The 21,236-nt window shown below is 34.2% G+C and overlaps 2 protein-coding genes across 5 annotated transcripts; one reads left to right on the top strand and one right to left on the bottom strand.

The window, feature by feature from the left end:
- The first annotated feature begins 164 nt into the window (after window positions 1–164).
- On the top strand, window positions 165–1,049 carry LOC113776951 (E3 ubiquitin-protein ligase CIP8-like). Its single transcript, XM_027322004.1, has one exon. The coding sequence runs from the start codon at window positions 165–167 to the stop codon at window positions 1,047–1,049; it is 885 nt and encodes a 294-aa protein (XP_027177805.1).
- A 9,183-nt stretch (window positions 1,050–10,232) lies between these two features.
- LOC113777446 lies at window positions 10,233–13,454 on the bottom strand. 4 transcript variants are annotated; one of them, XM_027322527.1, is made up of 5 exons: window positions 12,934–13,454; window positions 12,527–12,715; window positions 11,988–12,098; window positions 10,985–11,472; window positions 10,233–10,874 (listed from the first exon to the last, which is right to left on the bottom strand). In XM_027322527.1, the coding sequence occupies exons 1-5, from the start codon at window positions 13,424–13,426 to the stop codon at window positions 10,263–10,265; spliced, it is 1,893 nt and encodes a 630-aa protein (XP_027178328.1). In that variant the 5' UTR covers window positions 13,427–13,454; the 3' UTR covers window positions 10,233–10,262. The 4 variants fall into 4 exon arrangements, with proteins under 4 accessions (XP_027178328.1, XP_027178329.1, XP_027178330.1 ...); XM_027322528.1 differs by having other exon boundaries at window positions 10,233–10,817; XM_027322530.1 differs by having other exon boundaries at window positions 10,652–10,813.
- Between the last annotated feature and the right edge of the window lie 7,782 nt (window positions 13,455–21,236).

Below are 21,236 nucleotides of genomic sequence, written 5' to 3'. Positions count from 1 at the left end.
GTTTTCCTAATCCTAAGCGAACTTTTCCAGATAAAATCCAAATCAAATCCCATGTCCTAACCAGATGTGGATTCTACAATTCCTATATAAGAATCAGAGTTCATAACGTTAGCTTCACATTATTCATACTAGAGCATCGTTCCTAAAAAAACCCTCCAAGAAAGATGCAGCCGCAGCAGTTCTATTCACCTGCTCTTCATCACCATTATCATCCCTACCAAACTTATCCGCAAAGGATTCAGGAAAGCATGGGAATTTACGACGGACACTCGTGTGTTTTCTTCCCCCCGCCTGATCAGACTCCTTTTTACCCTGTTCCGTCAGCCTATGGCTTCCCAGTTTATCCTCAATTCATTCAGCCAGGTTATGATTATCGAGATTTTTTTCTTCCTAGCCCTCTGCAATACTACTACGGTCATCCTGCTGAAGCGATGTACTATGATCAGAACGACAATTACTATCTTAATCAAGAGCAGAACCTCCAATGGCCCCAGAGCCATCTTCGAGAGTCTGATCAGACACCGGACTTCCTCTACCGTTTGAGCTTCTCACCAGAAGACGAGACTGTCATACTTGATTTGGACGCAGAGGAGAACTACCCACTTGGGAACCAGCTTCAAGAATTTGATCAGGGACGAAATATTCACTTGCGATTGAGCTCGAGCTTTGCATCAGAAGATGATACTCCCGTACGTGCATTGGATGTGGAGTTCGTCAATGAGGATGGAAATCTTGCCAGCGTTTTGATTCCTGCTGATGACCCGATCGTTGAGTTCCTACTACAATCGGTCCCAGAAGACGTGAATAGTGAAAATAGTGGCTTGACAGAAGCAACCATCTCAGAGCACCTCAAAATCAGAAATCATCAAACACTTGCTGATCAAGAACCTGAAATTTGCGTAGTTTGCCAGTGCGAGTACGAGAATGGGGAGACAATTGGAACTCTAGAATGCAGGCATGAGTACCATGCCGACTGCATCAAAAGGTGGCTAATGGAGAAGAATGTTTGCCCTCTTTGCACACGTGAAGGAATTCAACAGAAAAGCTGATTGAGAATTTAAGAGCAGTTCTGTTTCTCAGAGTCTGGAAGGCTCTCCTCTGATTTGTGGATTCTTTTTGTATTATTCTTTATTTTGTTTGGATTTCTGACATAAGTTGGGAAAGCTGTGAACTTTGTTTCTTTAACTACTGCTATTGATCTATATTCGAGTTGCACAGAAATTCTTGAATTTTGTTCTTGAGAAATTATGGAGTTGCACGACCAAAAGATGAAGGATTTTACTGAAATTCTTGCTGTCCTCAAGGGTTTAGAATAGGTCAAAGAAGTAGGAATTCGAAAGTGACTCTACCAATATCGTTCAAAAATTAAAATAGCAATGAAGTGTATTTCTTTGAATTGGGCAACTTGATAGATAAGGTTCGAAGATAACTTTCATTGATGTAAGATCTCCCATGTGAGTAGGACAAGAAATATGCCAAACTCATATTCTAGCAAAACTTCCTCTTGGATTAGAAGTGTAAAACGGCATCATGGTGGGATGATTTCCCTCTTATCTCTGGTTAAAACTGCAATTAAAGATTTCAATGAATGGATGATTGCTCTATTTCCTTCAAAATCTAGTCTTAAACTCTATGATGTCAAGGGGCATAATCTTGCCAAAATTTAGCAACGGCAAAATGAGGATCAACTCTTGGTCAATGGCCATTAGCCCGAGGATAGTATAGTTAAGATCATTGGACTTGGAAAAAGAAAAGGAAAATTAAAATATGCTGCACTTTTAAGAGATCGACTAAAAGGATACAGTTGTTGCTTAGAGGGCTAAGAGTACAATATCAGTAAAGTTCGAGAGTTAATTAGATGAATGTATATAAAAACAATAAAATAAAATGAGAGGTACAAAATTATGAATGAAAGATGAGTAGTGGGGTGATAGGTTAAGTTCTCTCCATTAATTGGAGAGGATTTTCTGTCCATTATACCTAAATAATCACCATTACAACAATATTTTGAAAATCAAAACCATCTAAATTATATTTCTCCACCCGTTTAAAGTATGTACAAAAATTGAAATTGAATCGAATAAATTTTGCAGTTGGATCAACTTTCATATAAAAAATTAAAGAGATAAATGGAGAGAAAAGTAATGTAGAGGATCTCATCTCGTTGGGTGACAACGTAAAAGGAGGTAAATGGAGAAGTGTGTGTATATATATGGGGATAATTTGACAAACCTCCCCTGAGGTTTCTCACAATTACAAAGAGCTCTCTTCGGGTTTTAAAAATTACATATATCTCCCCTACTTTTATTGTTTAGTAACAATGTAGGTCCAAGAACTTAGATTTTCTTTCAAAAATCCTAAATTGCCCTTTTGTACAAAACTAAGAAAGAAAAATAGTATACTCAATCATTTTCTTCCACATTTGTATAAATCAACAAGCTAAATCTCTAACAACCATCGAAACATAAGTTCTAAAATCAAGTAACTATCCAAAAGATCCCAAATTGTATATACAAATATCAATCCTTTCCACGATAAGAAAAAAAAACACAAAACCACATTGACAACCAATTTTATACCCCCAAATTAAATATCAATGCTCAAATATCTTTTCAATATAAGCTAATTTGACCTAGAACCACCATTACAATTCTCCGATGGTTTTAAAAATATTAATATCTCAAAAGTTGAGAATAAATTCTACCTCCACAATAAAATTATAATAAAAAATTTCTAATCCAGTGAAAGAAATCATTATGTAATTATTGACATTTTATAAAAGTTTTTCTTAATAATAAACAAAATATGTCAAATTCCACATGTTTGGTTCTTCTTCTTATTTCAACCATCAATTTCATTATTTATTTCTTTATCGCTGTGAGCCTTTTCATTTCCTTCTAGTTTGACACATAATCTACCTCCTTTGTAAATTTTGTAATTTCAATTTACTAATATCCACAAAACTGAAGATAATAAAAAGAGGTTATATTAGCTAGAAAATAGACAAGAGACAGAAAAATAGATTTTTTTTAAGTTTTGTAAATTTATTGCCTTAGATTTAAAATTGTCTACTTAGTGGAGGGCATTATAGATATTTTACTATGTCAAGAGAGGTAAGTGTAATTTCTTAAACCTGAGGGGAGCTGAGTGCAATTGTCAGAAACCTCAAGGGAGGTTTCTAAAATTATCCCATACATATGTTCAAACTCCAAGGACATACTAAATCATATGCATTTGGTAATTATAGCATATCATTGAGAATAACTACATTTCGGTGAATTGATTTCTAAGGTTTCAAAAAGAAAGTGTTAAATGCAGGTGTTTATTTCAAGGTTTATTATCATTTTTCATATGCTTTTCTTTTTGATGTTTTAATCTGTTGTATATTACTTTTACATTACTAGCTTTTGTTAGTCTTTAGAAGCTTTAATGTGTTCAATGAGCTAAAAGTCAAGCAATTCTAGCCTTATTTGTGATTTGACTGTGACAAACTCTTAATGTAGTTGTTTTACATTAACATTATTATGTCATATATTATCACCTTCATTTTTTAAGAGTAAAATCATATTTAGTATTATGACATTCTTGCTAAATTGTAAAACTGATGCAAGGGTCTGATTCAATCTATACAATTTTTCATGAATTTGATGCTGCAATGCAAGCATGGACTGTGCTTGGAGTTCTCAGCTTACCATTTTGGGCATCGTATGTAGAGGTGCAATCGAATCGATCCGCTCGTGAGTCGCTCAAGTCAAGTTCGAATCGAACTCGATCAATATTGAGTTTGAGTTGAGCTTGAGCCGGCCGAGTCGAACTCGAGCTCAAAATATTAAACTCGTTAGCTCACAAGCCGGCTCGCGAGCTCGAGTATATATATATATATATATATATTATTTTTTTTATTTTAATAGTAAAATTACATATATATCTTTAATATTTTATTATTTATTAAGAAAAAAAATTTTATTTTTTTTATTTTTTAAAAAATAAAATAATTATTTTTATTTTTTTGAGCTCCAGTTCGAATCGAACTCGAACTCAAGTTTCAAAATTGTCAGCTCATTGAGCTCTAGCTCGAACTCGAGTTCGAGTTCGATATAACTAAGTTAAGACTCGGTCCGATTAGATCAAATCTTGACTCGGCTCGGCTCGTTTGCAGCTCTAATCATATGGACGGAGGTTCCGTCCATTGAAGGTAAACACAATGAGAATGCGGTGAACAAAATAATTTGCAAAATTTAACACTTTGTAGAACATAGATTCCTGCATCACATTAAGGACCAAGTTAACGGCTACCAGCAAGTCTCTTAATTGAACATTATAAATTGACATTGGAAACTCTAACCAATTATCGTTTGTGGTACCAAAATGTAACATATTGCATTAATTTGTCTGTTGGATTAATCTTTTCATGTAAAATTTGAATTTGAAATTCAACTTTTTGCATGTGTGTCATTAATGTATATACTGTTAGTATATATAACATTTACTAATACATATATATGTGTGTGTACGTATATGTATGTATCACAATATGTACCTACCATATATTTTTTTGGTATGTTATTAACATTGCGTCAGTTATCTTGATGAAGTTTTTTGTGTGTTTTCTTTTTGTTGATTTATAGGTGTTCCTATGAAGTCAATGTTGATTTTTAGTAGCGGTCTATTTTCTCAATTATTGAAAGAAGTTGAAAATTTTGTGGATTTGATTCTAGAGTACAAGGAGGGTCTGCATTTAAGTGTTCTAAAGAGTCGGATTTAGGATGCTAGTTGCCATAGTTAGAGGATGCAACTTCTTTTCTCTTTGTTTTTTTTTTTTTTAATTTTCTAGCACGGGAAGGATGAAATTCAAGAAAGGGAAGAGGGGGCAAGGGATTAAAACTCAGTACCTAGAAATTTAAAAAAAAAAGCACTATATGTGATATTCTAGTTTTACTATAGCTATTTTTCCCATTCTTCACATTTTATTTTTTGGTCAAGTTCGAATTTAGACAAGTAGGGAGTTCTGCACCAAACTCTATTGGTTACATTCACGATTGAATTTCACCTCAAAGCAATACGGAATTAAAGAATAGCAAAACCAATCCATATTTCCTTTTGGCAGTCCAACCAAGAATTCAAAAAAGTATAATTACATATATCAATAAACCAATATTGGACAAACAGCTTAGGTAGCAGATTAGGTTCCCATAAGCACTGACTAAATTCTGTAGATAAAAGACCTATTTCATAATTTCATCAATACATTTCTATGTCGTCCACGGATCAGAATGTGGGAAAGTTTTGTACAAAGGTTTTACCGTGAAGTTAGTAGGAAAAGACAGATGAAAAAAAGCTTAGCAATTCCAGTATATACTAACTCAAAAAGATGCTAAAGTAGTTTAAACTAGAGTTCTAATATCATGTAGCTCTCCTTCTAGTTAGCAAATTCAGTACTCTTATTATGACTTAGCCAAATAATTACGAGATTCCTAATTCGACTTCAAACTCTCTAATTTGTTGATGCCTAAAGACTTCTCTGGGTAAATATATATATATATATATATATATATATATAAAGAACTTCTTATAGCTGAATTTAAGATCCACCAAATCACCAACATTTTTCCTAAAAAAAAATTTATATTTTTCTGTGAATAGATTTTTTAATTACATTTTTTACCTCACAAACATCAAATTATTATAGTATATATATATATATATAACAAAAACTTTACCAAAATAGCAATTCAAACAGATGTCAATTTTGGGACTTATTAACCATCTACATTGCGGGTTGTCAGTCATATTGGGTTACAATTGTTTCCTCCGTTGAACGGTTGAAGTCAGCCCTCCCCCGGGCAGATCGACTGGTTTCGTAGTCCCCTCATAAGGGGCAAGTCACTGGTTCGACCCCCGGGGAGCTAACGCGCTGTGAACCTTGGGACGGGGCTCTCACAGTCGCAGGGGATTAGTCGGACCCAATGGTTCCGGACACCCCTGTGTCGAAAAAAAAAAAAAAAAAAAAGAACGGTTGAAGTCATCATGTACAAAGTTAACTGGCGCAAACGCGTCATGATACGGCGTCATACAAAATCAGATTTGCTGAAATCTTCTTATGTTTTTTTTATGCGAAACACTATAGCGCACACAATAATTATAATTACCAAAATTTGCTTTTGTATAATCTTCATACAGCAAAAAGAAGTTTCTTTATTAATTCTCGAGCTCCTACCCCTCTCCAAATCCTTTCCACCTCCAACTGTCAAGTCCGAGATTTTTTTTTTGATCAAATGATAACATTTGTATTGATTTAAACTTGATAATACAAGTATACTTTACAAAAGGGACAAGCTGCTCTCATAATCCTTTTGTGCTAGATCTTTTATCTAGCCTGAAAAATTTATGTTTAAGGTTTTGGATCAGAGTTGAGTTCCTAATTTACATGTTGGACTCTTTAATAGGCTTTTTCGAGATGTTTCTCCCCAGCAAGTGGTATCAAAGTTTCTGATTGTGAGACTGGGCTACTCATAGGCAAGTAGATTTTTCTCGAAATTGGACCGGTGACAATTCTTTTCTTGATAGTGGATTGAAGTACTAAAGTGCTAAGGAGTTTAGTTAGTATTGGATTAGATGTGTCATGAGTTTGGCAAGGTGTTCCAGTTTGTGTTAGACAAAGAAGTCAAACGTTGGCAAGGGTCCAAAAATTTAGTTTGGATCTTGAAGAAAAGTGAATCCATGATTGGGAGAAGAGATGACTTTAGATGATAAGGTGGGTTTGCGTTGAGTATTAAAGTGGGTTTGAAAAAGAAATTGTAAATTTGGGTTTAATGTGAGGGGTTACTCATGAAAGGAGAGATTTGTTTGATTTATGAGTAAATGATTATGTTTCATATTAGTTCGAGAGACGAAATGGGTCGCCCCTCATTTTTCCCATTTTCTAGCTTTCAAAATACATTAAGCTTCCTAATTTTCCTAAGAAGAAGATAATTCCTAAATTGACAAAAGATAATCTAAATCGTTCCCCAACTGTATTTGGAAACATGCTTCGTAAGTTTTCGACTTGAATTGGGAAACAGCCACGCGCGAATCCCGACTTCTCTGGACTTTACAGCAATTCTTGGAAAATTACCCCTATTATCATATTTTGCTCATTTTCCTATAATTGACACCATTAACCAAATATAAATAGAATCTACCAATTAAAATAATATTTGGTTACAATTAAGGGAAAAATAATCATAAATTAAATAACAATTTTGCACCCTATCAGGGTATTGACGCTTAATACGAATAGTATTCTAAGGGCAACCTAGGAGTAAGTGGTGTCAGTGGGATCCTACGTGACTCATCTGGGCTCCCTCTAGTTGGTTTTTCGACTTTCTTTGGGGAAACCTCTGGCTTACGTGCAGAGACCTTGGCCCTTTTGATTGGTCTTCGAGTGTGTGTCTAGAGGGGGTTTGACAATATATGTGTTCAGCCAGATTCGTTGGTTTTAGTCGGGATTCTCTAGCGGCGTTTTCAGTGTCCTTGGCATATCAAAAGGGAGGTTTGGCAGATTTGACAATTTGTGGGGGATTCTTCTCGTTTTTCCCATTGTTACAGGAAGGCCAATAAAGTTGCTAACATATTGTCTAATGTGGGAGTTGCCCATCCCAAACAGCATATTAGGATTTAAGAACATATACGTATGCTACCAACTTTGGCTCCAGGGGAAACTCGATTAGATAGACTAGAAATGTCTTCGATTAGGAAGCTGAAGATTGTCTAGGTTATGATTTTGGATCATTATCATGTTGATACTTGATGTAAGGCCTCGTCCCCCTCGTGTAATTCAAGTTTTTAATAATAAATAAAATATGATGTGGCGACCATCCCCGTGTATGGGGTTAGCCAAAAAAAAAAAAAAATCTTAGTTTTTCAATTATATCTGATAATTTTACTAGAAAATCTATCATAGATTTTATTGTCACTTGGAAAAAGACATATCTCAACCCCAACTGATACATGAGCTTGCGAAAGCAAGGGGGTAGGAAAGTAGATGCATAGTACAATGATCGGAATGATAAAGATCTAACAATTCAATTTATGTTGCATTCTAATGCCCCTTTTAAAATTTTAGTAGCTTTTGCAAATTAGATTTGCTTCTCATATGCGCACTTGATGTGTGCACATATATTTTCTTCTCTACAACGTTATTTTGAACTATACAAAAAAGTACAATTTTATAATTTAAGGGTAATCACAACACCTTTGGTAAAACATGATAATATTAACAATTGTTATAAAGTTCAATCCAAATTTAATCAATAAAAGCTCAAAAAAAGTTCTAATAGCTTTAGGTCAAAGAGTTCAGTTTGAATAATGTTAGCAACCAAAATTGGTTAAAGAAATTGAAAAGCATGCATAAATTATACTATGAGGTAGATAATCAAAATTTCACAACAAATTTTAATAGCTACAAAAATATTATATTTGGATTATTACACTTATGTGATTATATTATGAGTTAGATAATCAAAACTTCACAACAAATTTTAGTAGCTACAAAAATATTGCATTTGGGTTATCATACTCACGTGCAAAGCACTTGTAGTATTTTCCTTTATGCATGTGAATATATTTTTCCAAGATAAAAAAAAACCTTTAATATATTAAATTTTTGTGTAAAACTGTGATTATTGGCACAATATAAATTAAGATACTATATAATGAACAAAATTAAGCAATTGATAATTGTACAAAATGTTTATTATAGACAAAAACAATTAAAAGTTTATTATGCATTTTACCGTTATAAAAACTCTGAAGTTGGAAGATTATCATATTTAAACTAAGTTCTTGGTATAATATTGACTAAGAAACCATATAATAAACAAAATTAAGCAATTGCTAGTTGTAAAAAATGTTTATTTTATACAAAACAATTAAAAGTTTATTGAACTCTAAAGATGGAAGATTATTAGATCTAAACTAAGTTGTTGTATATTTTACTCGGATTATGACAATAAGAAGAGGAAATTTTCTATGTGCTATCAAACCAGTGTATACAACCAAACCTGACCAAAATACATACTAAAACATTATGATTTGGATACAACAAATTTTTATCAATTTCAGTAGCTGTAAACCTTTTTTGTTATATTTTTTATAATTATCGATAACTTTTTTGAAGTTTTCTTAGTCAATATGACATAATATAGTGAATTTAATCATCAATTTAACCTTTTGTTTTCACATTAATTGTTTAAAACCTTTTGTCTTCTGATTAATTGTAATTTTCTTCTTGACCAATATGTATATAAAATAGTTAGCTTTAATTATCATGCATAAGAATATCATAATTGAAGATAATTTTAACACATACAATAATTGGGGATGAAGAAAATGATTGGTGAATATAGTTGTAAGTGGGTAGTTTTTAATTTTAGTTACCAACATTTTTGAGATGTAATTTATTAAAACTTTTCATTTTTCTTATTAGTGTCATGATTGAAATGCAATAATTCTAATTAAAAGATATGAGGGTAATTTAGGCATAACAAAAACTAAGATCAAAATATATTTACACTTACACTCTCTATTGCTTTTTATATAGTGATGATTAAATATCCACTTTAAATAAAATCACAGGAAATTAATGGATATTTTAAAATATTAGAGAGTGATGCAATAATGTGCAAACACTTCAAAGTCACGGGAGGTTACTAGTGATTTATTCTTTCTTTTTTTTTTGGCTTGCATTTTGCGGTTGACTTTGCAATGCACTTGGTGCAAGTTACATCAATAGAAAGGAGCTGAGCTTTCCTGTTTGCGTCTATTTTTCTTTTTGTAAAATTCTTTAAAGAAAGTGATATGTCAAATATTTTAAAAGGAAAATCCGTTCTTTAAAGGCTTTGAGAACTGCTGCACAAATTGGTTATCAAATTTAGAATAACTTAGGACTAATCTTTAAAACGTATTGCCTTTTGACAGATGCAAAGGCATTGGCTTCCCAAGAACTTTTAGTCGAATTTATAAGATCTTGAGTTTTTTTTTTTTTTCCTTTTATTAAGTTCCTGAGTGAGCCAATTTATTGCTAATTGGTTTTCAAGATGACTATCAAAATTCATTATGGTGGATTTTAACTTTTATTCATGAACATGTTTATTGTTACATTCTTCACTCAGTTTTTTACCCTATGGGAAATTCACCTAAATCAATAGATGACAAGCAAAAGTTCTTCACGAACTTTTTCAGTCTGCACGAAATTGACATGAATAAGCAAGCAAGGGCAGTGCTTAAGATTCTTGCCCTCTATAAGAAAGTGAATATCGAATCAGGTAATACACATAGTCGAACATCCGATATGATGTTTCCATGACCACAAGGGCCACCAGAACATAGATGAAGAAGAACACCACAAGGGGTCTGAAGTCAGTAATCACAACTTTCTGCACTATTAATGCTTGGCAACATGCTACGATTGTGAAAACCGCGGAGTAGAAGATGGCAATCATGTCCGTCACATAGTAGCAGGGCAGGGAAACATAAAAATCCTCAGTTTCAAATCGCAAAAAGATGATCACAAGCAGAGTCCCCATGGTGAACAGAGAGGAGAACAGCCCTCCTGCTAAGTAGAACATCAACAAGCCGAATTCCCAGCGCCGGTTCCTCAGAAAAATGGGCTCTCCAGTCGTTTGATCGAAACCTCCAGGTACAGTAAAAATTGCAGCAAAGTTTATGGTACCAATGAGGACAGACACAATCAACACGGTGTTGGCCAATTCTCTCACAGTTCTCTCAGCATTTTCGCGCAGACTTGCATGGTCCGTCTCGAATACTTGTTTTGCTGTCTTCCCATCAGAATTTTGTAGTTGCCAAAGATATGGATAAGAGTCATATTGCACCCGCTATGGAGAGCCAAAGCTCAATCACAAGTTGCAAATAGCCCGGAAAGGAAAATTAAACAATATACAAGTACAACAGGCAATGCAATACTGGTATTAATTTAATTTGGTACCTTAAAGCACAGGACTTCCCACATCATTTGCGGAACAACTGCAGGGGGTGTGCTGGGACTGGGAGGGGATTCCAGGCGTGCTGCGAGATGTATAATGCTATTTCCTTCGTAATCAATAGCACTTAGCATTCTGTCCATGTGAGTACCACTAGTCATCAAGTAGTCGTACAAGAACCATTTTTTCTCCTCCACTGCAATTTGGAGTATATTCCTTCCTTTTCCATCGAAGGTATACGCAGCTTCAGGGTAGACGCTGAGGATTTCCTGAACTACCTCAATGATGCCCAGCCTCGTTGCTTGTATTAGTGGATCTGGCAACCTATTTTTCTTTTCTGATGATATCATCCCGAACTGGCTGACTTCAAGATCTTTGTCCTCTGCATGCACATAGTGGCTCCAATCTTCTGTTCTGATTAACCTTTCTGCAAGCATTAGTGCAACTGCATGGCTTTGCTTTGCATCATCAATTTCTTTAAGCCAAGGAAAACCTAGAGGGCAAATACATCAAATTGGAAAAACCATTAATGAGTAGCGGATTTCGTCAGGGAGGGAGATGCAGAAATAGTACTTCAAGATCCATTACGTGTCCTAGGCTTTTTGTTCGATCTTCTTAGCAACTGTTCTTTTGGCACAAATCTTCTGGGTTCTTAAAAAGAAACAGTTTGAGGAGGTTCAATTGGCTGAAATGAATTTCTAGACTTGCGATTGCTTATTTATGTTTATTCTACGACATGACATGCCGATGAATAAAAGATATGTGAAGTAAAAGGAAATGAAAAGAGAGCTTGCAGGCCAAGCTGCATATATAGCACTTGAAAACAAAATTCTTACATTGTTTAGGCATGAAAAAGAAACTAATTAATTTAGTCAAAGGAAATAAGGCGTTCTTGTAACTACGAAGACAAGACTATGCTTCAACTCTCAAAAGAGGAATTTGGGAAAACAAACCTATTCTATCATCACCAGCATGAGTGCATATGAAGTAGATACGAGAATGCTTTACCCAAGATAAAATTGGCAAAAGAAGATCTGTTCAATTTATGAATGGAAGCTGAATTGCTTGGTTCTTCTGCACTATTGACAGGTTGCGATTCCTTGTACAAGACCGCAATACCTGCCAGCAACACAACGAACTGATAGTATCACTCTTTCAAAATTTTGAGGGCATTTAAAGCCTGCTTCCTCGAAAAAACCAGCTGGCAGACAAAATGGTAGTTCAAATTGCTTCTCCATAGATCCCAAAACCATTAAACACTAAATTAGATGATTTTTAACAAGGTTTCCAGGCTAAGTACAAAATCATGTCACCAGAACATACTGCACTAACTCTTAGTTAAAAACCTTTGTCTCCCAATGTCAGGGATAAGATCTTTATTGACTTCAAGACCACATCACATTCAGTCTAATGATTATTGGCAATTTGCCTAATCAACTTTACGGGTAGAGTACTGAAGTACTTAAAAGAAATTCGAATGTCTCCTAAGACTGGGAAAAGTCTTATGTTGCAACTTGCATGTGGGTAATGAATGATACAGCACTTACAAGAATAGATTATAGTTCGGAGTATATGCAGAGGAATGAGGGACTTCCTCCCGAGATCTTTGAGCGTGTAGGCAGAACCACTCCTGAAGGACTCTGGTTTTGCAGCCAAAAGATGTAAAGCAGTTTTTCCTTTTTCATTACGTTTGCCAGCAAGATCAGGATACGACTCCAATATGCAAATTGCCAAACCTGTTTGATACAATAGAGCGAAACATGTAGGAAGCAGTAAACTTGACAAGGACTAGCATTTAATGCAACATCCCACATCATATTCCACCAGCATAGACCTCGACAAAAGATAAGATATCATAATCTGATAAACTGAACAAACATAGAGTTCAAATTCAGCAACAAACTTGACAGCTTTTGCAGAGACAATCAAAATTTTACTTCATACAGAAGCTTACTGTAACATCCTCCAATTACAGCAGCATGAAGGATTGTGCATCCATCATTCCTCCTCATCATGCAATCACCGATGTAGTTTTCCAGAAGTGAGAAAGCTTCCTTTTTCCCACATGCAGCAGCCACAAAAAGAGGGGTTTCACCCAGTTTGTTGCACTCAGACGCCAAACCCTTTTCTGTCCTTAACATGATCTCTGCAACATCCTTGTGGCCAAATCTTGCAGCTTCATGCAATGCAGTGTCGCCATTGACATTCTTTGCCTTCAGATTTTCGCTGGTCACAAGACCGTCTTGGAGAAGTAATCTGAAAGCAGCCACATTTCCGTAAATGGCCAGAAAATGGAGAACAGTATCACCACATTTATCAAGTGGTTTCACACCTTCTTCCCTCCAGAAACTGCGAAAGGTTTCCACTGACTGTTTTTTTCCCTCTAAGACTGCTCTGTAGGCAGCAGATCGGTTGCTCCAATCCGCGTTGATTCTTGAGCTTGCCATTTTGGATAGGTACAGAAAAAAATTCTTCAAGGTTCTTATGAGAGTGCTGTATCAAGTAAATCATTCATATATAAAGGTGGACATAAAAAAAAACAATAAAATGATTACCACGAACACTAAAATGATTACCACAGACATTGGCCCCACCAAAATGTGATAAAGGAAGCTCTGAGTCTCAGACTTTTACATCAACTGCCTAGTACGACACTTTTACATCAGCTAAATTGTGCAAGCATAAAAGACGAAGACGAAGACGTTGACCACTCTATTTACATTCCCTCCTCCTCCCACTAAAGTTTGGTGTCATTTCAACTTTCCGTCTTTCCCTCGTAACATTCTTTTTGCTGCATTTTTACGCATTGACTAATGGTCAACATTAGCGATTGAGCAAAAAAGATATTGAAGACTTCAAAATAATAATTAGTGGAAACAAAGTTGGAGAATATCCTTTTTTTTTTTTTGTTTGTCTCGGGAGGTTGTCCGTACTCCTTACAAATGGAATCCAACCACTTAAGAAAATCACATGCTCTTGAAATATATTCTAGAATCTAAAATCAAATCATTTCATGCATAAAAAAAGTCATAAAATAAATAGCAAAAAAAGAATACCATCCAAGTTTTACAACAAATTTTTTGACTGAATTAGTCAAATTTCCATGATACGTGTAAAAGAGATTGTGAATTTAACTTCAACCACTAGACCTAAACCTTTTAGGCATCTTTATCTTAATTATTAATACTTACCAAATATTTAATTAATTGCAGATAATGAACATAGTCCATGCTTTTTAATCAACATATTATATTCCTATATTTAAAATGCATTTTTTGTGATCCACCAGCATTTTCAAAATTGTAACAGCTAGGTTCAAAATTTCAAAATCATCCACTTTTTGCTTGAAAAAGTTCACATATGTATCATGTTTTATAAAATTGTGAAGTAAAGGTGAAAATACGTATGTTTTCATTTTTTCAACAAAAAAAAAAAGAGGCGGGTGCTTGCAAATCTTATTGAGAAATTAGAACAAAAACTAAAAGAAGTATATTTGATATTGGGATAATATGTCTAGCATGCGAGGGACAAAGAAAGCATAATGCGCAAATCTGAGGACTCCTTTTGCAGTATGTTCTTTAAAAATTTATTACTGATTTATAAAATGAGAACCTGGTCAGAAAATTAATTGAGAGGCCCTTTGCTAAGGTAGCCCGTTAATAAGCATGCAATGAATAAGTATGAACAGGTGTGAATGTTTTGTTAATCCAACTACAAATGATGGAATTAAACTAAACTATTCTATTTGTTTATTTTCTAATGCCTTTAGTTTCTTGTTTTGGTGTCTGTTTATTTAATTTCATATCAATTTAGGAATTTCAAGTCAATTTCCAAATAAGTTTCAGTTTACAATTGTACTTTTTTAGGAAGTTTTGCAATCTATAAATACTAATAGTATGGTAGATTATTACTTGAAGAATTGAGTCGAATCGAGTCTTGAAGAATGAGTTGAGGAAAAACCTTTAAGTTGAGATTGTGAATTGTGGTAAGCAAAAGATTACAACTTGATATTGTTATTGTTGAGTTTTGAATTAATAAAATTGTTGAGTATTTGTTTCTGCATTTATTTTTCCTCTTCTTTCTACGTATTTTTATGTGTTAAAACTACTTCCGCCGTGCCCCTTTTTTTTGTGTGTGCAAACAAGTGGTATCAAAACCCTAAACTTTGATCCTAAGACTTGTTCGTGAAATTGGGGCACAAAATTAGAAGATTTATTGTTGACAATCAAAAAGTTAACCGGGGGACAGATGATTGATGAATATTCTTGTCAAAGGGTAAATTGATTTTTGATCCTATTTATCCATAGCATAGAGATTTGGTTAATGGTGAAAATTTTGGAATGATGACTACTTATATTAAATATTGATCTAGTCATCTGCGTTGGAGACAACCAATGAAAACATATCTTTGGCAATGCAATTTAGGATAGATTGTTTATGCATATTGTGCAAAATCGATGACAAAAGAAGAAAGTAAAAAGAAGACAATATTGTTTTTTCAAATTATGAGAAAATCAATGTTTGAGATGCTTTTTAAGAAGCTTATTCATCATTCTCATTTGCTTCACATTTTTTGGCAAGATATTTTTGACTTTATGGTAGATATGGATCCTCATCATGGTTATGTTCCAAATTTTGATAATATCTGAAAAGTAATTTTAACGAAGACAAGTATGTAGATGATGAGGAAATTTATGAAGATTTTGAATCGGTTGATGATCTTCAGTTGCAGACATCGTTTGGTGCAATTTGTGATGATGATTTTATCAATAAAAAAGAAACTTATGACAAAAAAAAAAGAAAAAGAATTGTTTGATGAGGAAGATAAAGAAGAAATTGCAAAAATTATATCTGCACATGAAGATGAAGAATTTGTGACTCAAAAGGAAGTTTCATGAGTGTGATTGAAGGAAGAAAGTGAATTTGCTGATGAAATTGAAATTGTGATTGAAAATTGTGGTACTACTAAAGTTGACACAGTTGTTTGTGTGAAAAAATTAAAGGAAAAAGATACTGATGTTAAAAACTTTGGTGGTGAAAATTATGATTTTCTAATCTTGGGAAGTTTTCTAAGTGACGTAGATGAATTAAATTATGGAGTGTACAATTAAGAATGGATGAACATGTTTGAGTTTTTTTGACAAAAGTGACCACGCAAAGAAATTGTTCGAGAAATACAAGTTTTGTCCATTGCCACATGTGAAGATAAAGTTGAAGACTAATCATAAGTTGGGGTTGGATATTGTGTTTACTACGATTGAATTTTTCATGGAAATTCAAACTCATGATAGAATTGGAAATAACCACAATGCTGAGATTAGTTTAAGGAAAGAATGATGGAATTGGACTAAGCTATTCTATTTGTTTATTTTCTAATTCTTTTAGTTTCTTGTTTTAGTAAGAACTTAAGACCTAATAGTTTAAACTTTTGGGTTAGAGTTGGTTTCCTAACTTACATATTGGGTTTTTTGATGAGCTCTTTCGAGGTGTTTCTCCCTAACACATCATTAACTAGTTTCAAAGCAAATTTTACTAGCTTATGACACAACTTTGTGCCTACTCTATCTATAAAGGAGAAATTACATTGGTCAAAAAACTTCCTCAACTCTTCTATATCCTCCAGTACCACGGCACAATTCCAGTCAATGCAGGAGCCTGTTGTAATGCAGTCTATCTCACTTTTCCAGTCAGATTGTATTTCGATCTTCCTCCAACTTGCTTCTTTTCCCAATTGCATAGCTATTCTGATTGCCAGGGCCTCCTCTAGTTTTGGGTCTCCTATCTTTTCCTCCTTTATCCTCCAAACTTTTAAAATCTCTTCTTTCCAGTTCCTAGCTACAATTCCTTTTCCTGTTCTGATCATTTGTGAAGAAATTGCACCATCTGTGTTTATCTTATACACACCCTCCATTGGTGGTATCCAGCTTCTAAGTTGCTGATTGGGAATTGTTTCAGCAATGCCTTTTCTGCCTTCTTGTTCCTTAGCTTCCTTGAATTCCATCCATTTTTGCTGAGCTTTTCTCACAATGTTGATTTCCTCCATTTTTGAATTGTTGAACCTGACCTTGTTCCTTGCTTTCTCGATTTGCCAAAGAATGTTGATTGTTAACTATATGTGCTCCTGGCCATTAACTCTTTGCGTTGCATCTAACAGTCCTTCCCACCATCTCCAAAAATTTGCTTGTAGGACTATTAACCCATCCCAGTTGAGTGGACTGAGTTTCCAAATCTTTTTGGCATAATCACAATAAAAAAAAAGAGGTGTTCCAGAGTGTCAATTCCATCCCCACAGCTTGTACATATATTGCTTCCTTTCCCTATCCTTCTGTGCACCACTTCATTAACTAGAAGACAATTCTGCAAACATTTTCGTATAAAGTGTTTCAATTTGTGTTTGACGTTTGTTCCCCACACAGTCACACTTTTTTCTACAAGCTCTTTTTTCTGTTATGGCTACTTGTCTGCTCCTTGATCTGCACTGTTTTTGCAACTTGTGCCACCATTTCCCTTGCTAACACGTAATCAGATTTCACTATGTACACTCCAGTTTTGGAGTTGTTCCAAACTAGTCAATCCCTTTTCTGGTATATGCTGAGTGGAATGTTTGCAATCTTCTGAGCCTCCTCGTTGCTAAAGATTCTGTTTAGTAGCTCCTTGTTCCATTGTCCCTGTCTAATCAAATATTTGACATACTGGACCTCAGCTTGTGCTGCTCTATTTGGTTTCACTTTCCCATTTCTTGAGTTTGGTATCCATCAATCATGCCAAACTAGGGATGGGTACGGGTCGGGTACCCGTTCCTAACATGATTTGGCTAACCTGACCCTAATATATTGGATCAGCTATTTTGCGACCCTAACCCACTCCTAATGTCGTTGAGTACCCGAGTAATGTGCAGGTACTCGAAAAAAGGGGGCGGGTCATAGGATACCCGTCCTTAAAAAAACTATTTTTCAATAAAAGAAATTGCTTTCCACTTAATATCAACATGTTTTCCAATAAAAAAACCTGCTTTCCAATTAATATTGATGGAAATATTGTAATCAAAGTCCATATATCACCATTCTCACACATTTCATCCAACAGTTAAACAGATCTCATAAATTTTGTACATATTAGAATTATAATATCTAATAGACAAAATGAAATTTCTTGATAATTTTGAATACATCACCGTTCTCACACATTTTATCCTTCTACAAAACAACACACATAAGAATAATAAGTTTTTGGCAACTTTCCCAGCTTCCTTAAGGATGTTATGGTTCAAGACTGCATTCCGAATGAGTTGACGGTGGAATCAAATCCAGAAAAGAATTGAACAGAGCTAATTATTTTTAGAGAAAGTATAACCAAAATAATCTTGAAAAATCTTCCCCAACTTCCTTACATCTTTGGAATAGACCTTATGGCATTAAAGGTAATAAAAAAGAAAAATAATTTTTTTGCACTAAAATAAAATGACAAATTTAAGAGATATAATTGCAATAAAATATATCAAATAAATAAATAAATGAATGACACAAATATTTTAATTATCTAGCTAACAGAAAATTGGAGCTCAAACACAAATCTTTGATTGAATTGTTGAAAAATTTGCAGGAAAGATCGATGGAGGTAGAATAAAAATAAAAAGAATAAAAAGGATGAACAATTTTTATGATAGAGTTTTCTCAAATTTTTCTTCGTTTTGTTCATTTGGTTTAGGCTTCACCGAGAATATTCGCTTTCTTCAAACAAGATGAGGAGAGGCGGATCAAATGGGATTAGAATATGAGACTGTGAGCCACTTCACTTACACTTAGGATTAAAAATTATAAAATTGTAAAATGACCCTAATTTTTTGATATTTATTTAATATACCTTGCGAGTCGGGTACCCGCGGGTTTTATATTTTTGATCCGTATCCGTATCCATTTTTTGCGAGTACCCGACCCTCATCTGCCCCGCTAAGAAAAATCGAATCGGATATCCTATTTCTCATATCGGATTGGATCAGGTTCATCGGGTTTTCAGATCGGCGGGTTTTTTTGCCCACCCCTATGCCAAACCATGATAGCGCTCCCATCTCCAACTTGTTTGTGATCCCATTTACCAATAGGAATCTGGCACTTAGTAGACTTTTCCACAAGTATGAAGCTGATTTAGGAGCTTCCCTCACCCAATCTTGTTCTCTTTTCAAATATTTTGCTCTAACTACTCTACTAACAAGCATATTTGGATGTACAATTATTCTCCAAAGCTGCTTTGCTAGCAAAGCTATGTTGAACATCTCCAAATCTCAAGTCCAAGATTTGAATTATGAACTTGGTAGTAAGAAAGATTCTAAGAACCCTTCCTTGACCATTGAGCCAACCCCTAATGGTTCAATAAATAAGGTTAAAAAATCGAAAACACTATATACATACATATATACGATAAACACATAAATATAAACATATATAAATACACACACACATATATATTGAATTGAATCAAATCAAACTTTGAAATTGTCAGGCTTGATTCAAAATTTTAGGCTCGAATCCTATACAAGCTTAAAATTTAAGCTGGAGTTTGATTCGAATATTCGGTAGACTTGAATTAAATATGAGAGCTAGAGATTTTATTAATTTTTATATTTATTATTATTTTAATAATAAATGTATTATTACATATAAAATAGTTATATATATTAAATAAAAAAACTTTATTCGAGCGTTAACGAGCCAGATGTTTACAAGTCCAGATTCGATTCGATATGTTAAACAAATCCTAAGATTGATTTGAATTCGAGTTCAAGCTTGTTCAAAATCGAATTCAAATCTAACATTTAACGAATAGAGCCAAAACTATTCATTAACAGTTTGGTTTGTTTACAGTTGTATGTGTGAACGCATCATGTTGGTGTTTGTTTGCACGCATACACGTCAAAAATGCACCTACTTGTCTATACACTCAAAACTATTAAAACCATTAAATATTTGCAAACGTCACCTTCCATGCGTGGACTACAATTTAACACTTTCCATCCATGCATATATCTATTATTTCATGTCTTCGTTAAAGATAAAATTTTTATACTTATCCTATTGAAAATCTAAAAAAAAATTCCAAATGAGGAAGAAAATCTGAAAAATATTTAGACAATTAAAAGTTGCCATATTGATATTAGCCTTCTTTATTAAAATGTTTTGCTCCCTCACAGCTGCATCTTGGCTCCGCTACTGCATGCCTATATATATTTGCCTCTAGGTTCCTCAACCTTTCACCTACATAGATATACAGCATCAATATTTCAAAGAGAAATGGCTCAACGAATTCCATATCCACCCTGTTTTTCCGGCTGCAATAAACGCGAGTGTTGCACCCCCCAGGTTAGTCAACCGCTATTCACAAAAAATGCTGCTAGACTCAAGCACCAAGAATTGGTATCTTGGGTTGTAGCAAAATCCTTCGGCTGGGAGTTTCTGAGAAAGAGTTGAAAACTCTTCATTTCTATTGAAATGATTTAGTAGTCCCAAATCACTCCATCTTCTACGCTTGATTTATCTCAACAAATTCGTCAAATAATAGTCCAATGTCCCCCCCCCCCTCCCCCCAAAACAACCAAAAAAATGATCCAATGTTTGTCAAATACTTCATATGTTATTTGATTTTAATATGATTCTTTGAGAATGAATAGATTCTTGATTAACAAAAAGCATATACCAAACTCAAATATTCTGATATAAATTTCAGAATTTTCTCTGCTGATCATCATCATCATCTTCTTCTTCGTCTTCTTCTTTTTTTTTAAAAAAAAAAAAAATCGCCACCCCATAAAGTTTTGTGATCTTGCCATTTGGTTTGGTTTTGGTCTCCAACATCCTTCTTAGTACTCAATGGAAGTTCTAAACAAATATTTTGATGCAGCTTACAAATATGAGTGGCCGCCTGAATTGAAGGGAACGAATGGACAGCATGCAAAGGCAGTAATCGAGAAAGAGAACCCATTCGTCACAGTTGTGCCTGGTCATAGTCGATTTATACTTGCAGATTTTTGCTGCAATCGTGTTTTTGTTTTTTTGGATGAAAATGACAATGTCATTGTGGGCCCCCGGATTGGATAAGAAAATCACTAGAAGAAGAGGCAAAGAGGAAGCTACTCCAATGGTTGAAGAATGAAAATTTAGCATGATTTTATAATGTCATGCATCCAACTCTATCATCATTAAATAAAGCTTCCATAAATGTTTGCTTCAAAGCTTTCACAGCTGCTTCAGATTTTGTAGCCAT

Source organism: Coffea eugenioides, chromosome 7 (genome assembly GCF_003713205.1).
Source record: "Coffea eugenioides isolate CCC68of chromosome 7, Ceug_1.0, whole genome shotgun sequence".
Taxonomy (NCBI): Eukaryota; Viridiplantae; Streptophyta; class Magnoliopsida; order Gentianales; family Rubiaceae; genus Coffea; species Coffea eugenioides.
Note: the sequence above shows the minus strand (reverse complement) of the source record. Positions and strands in the feature narration are given on the sequence as shown.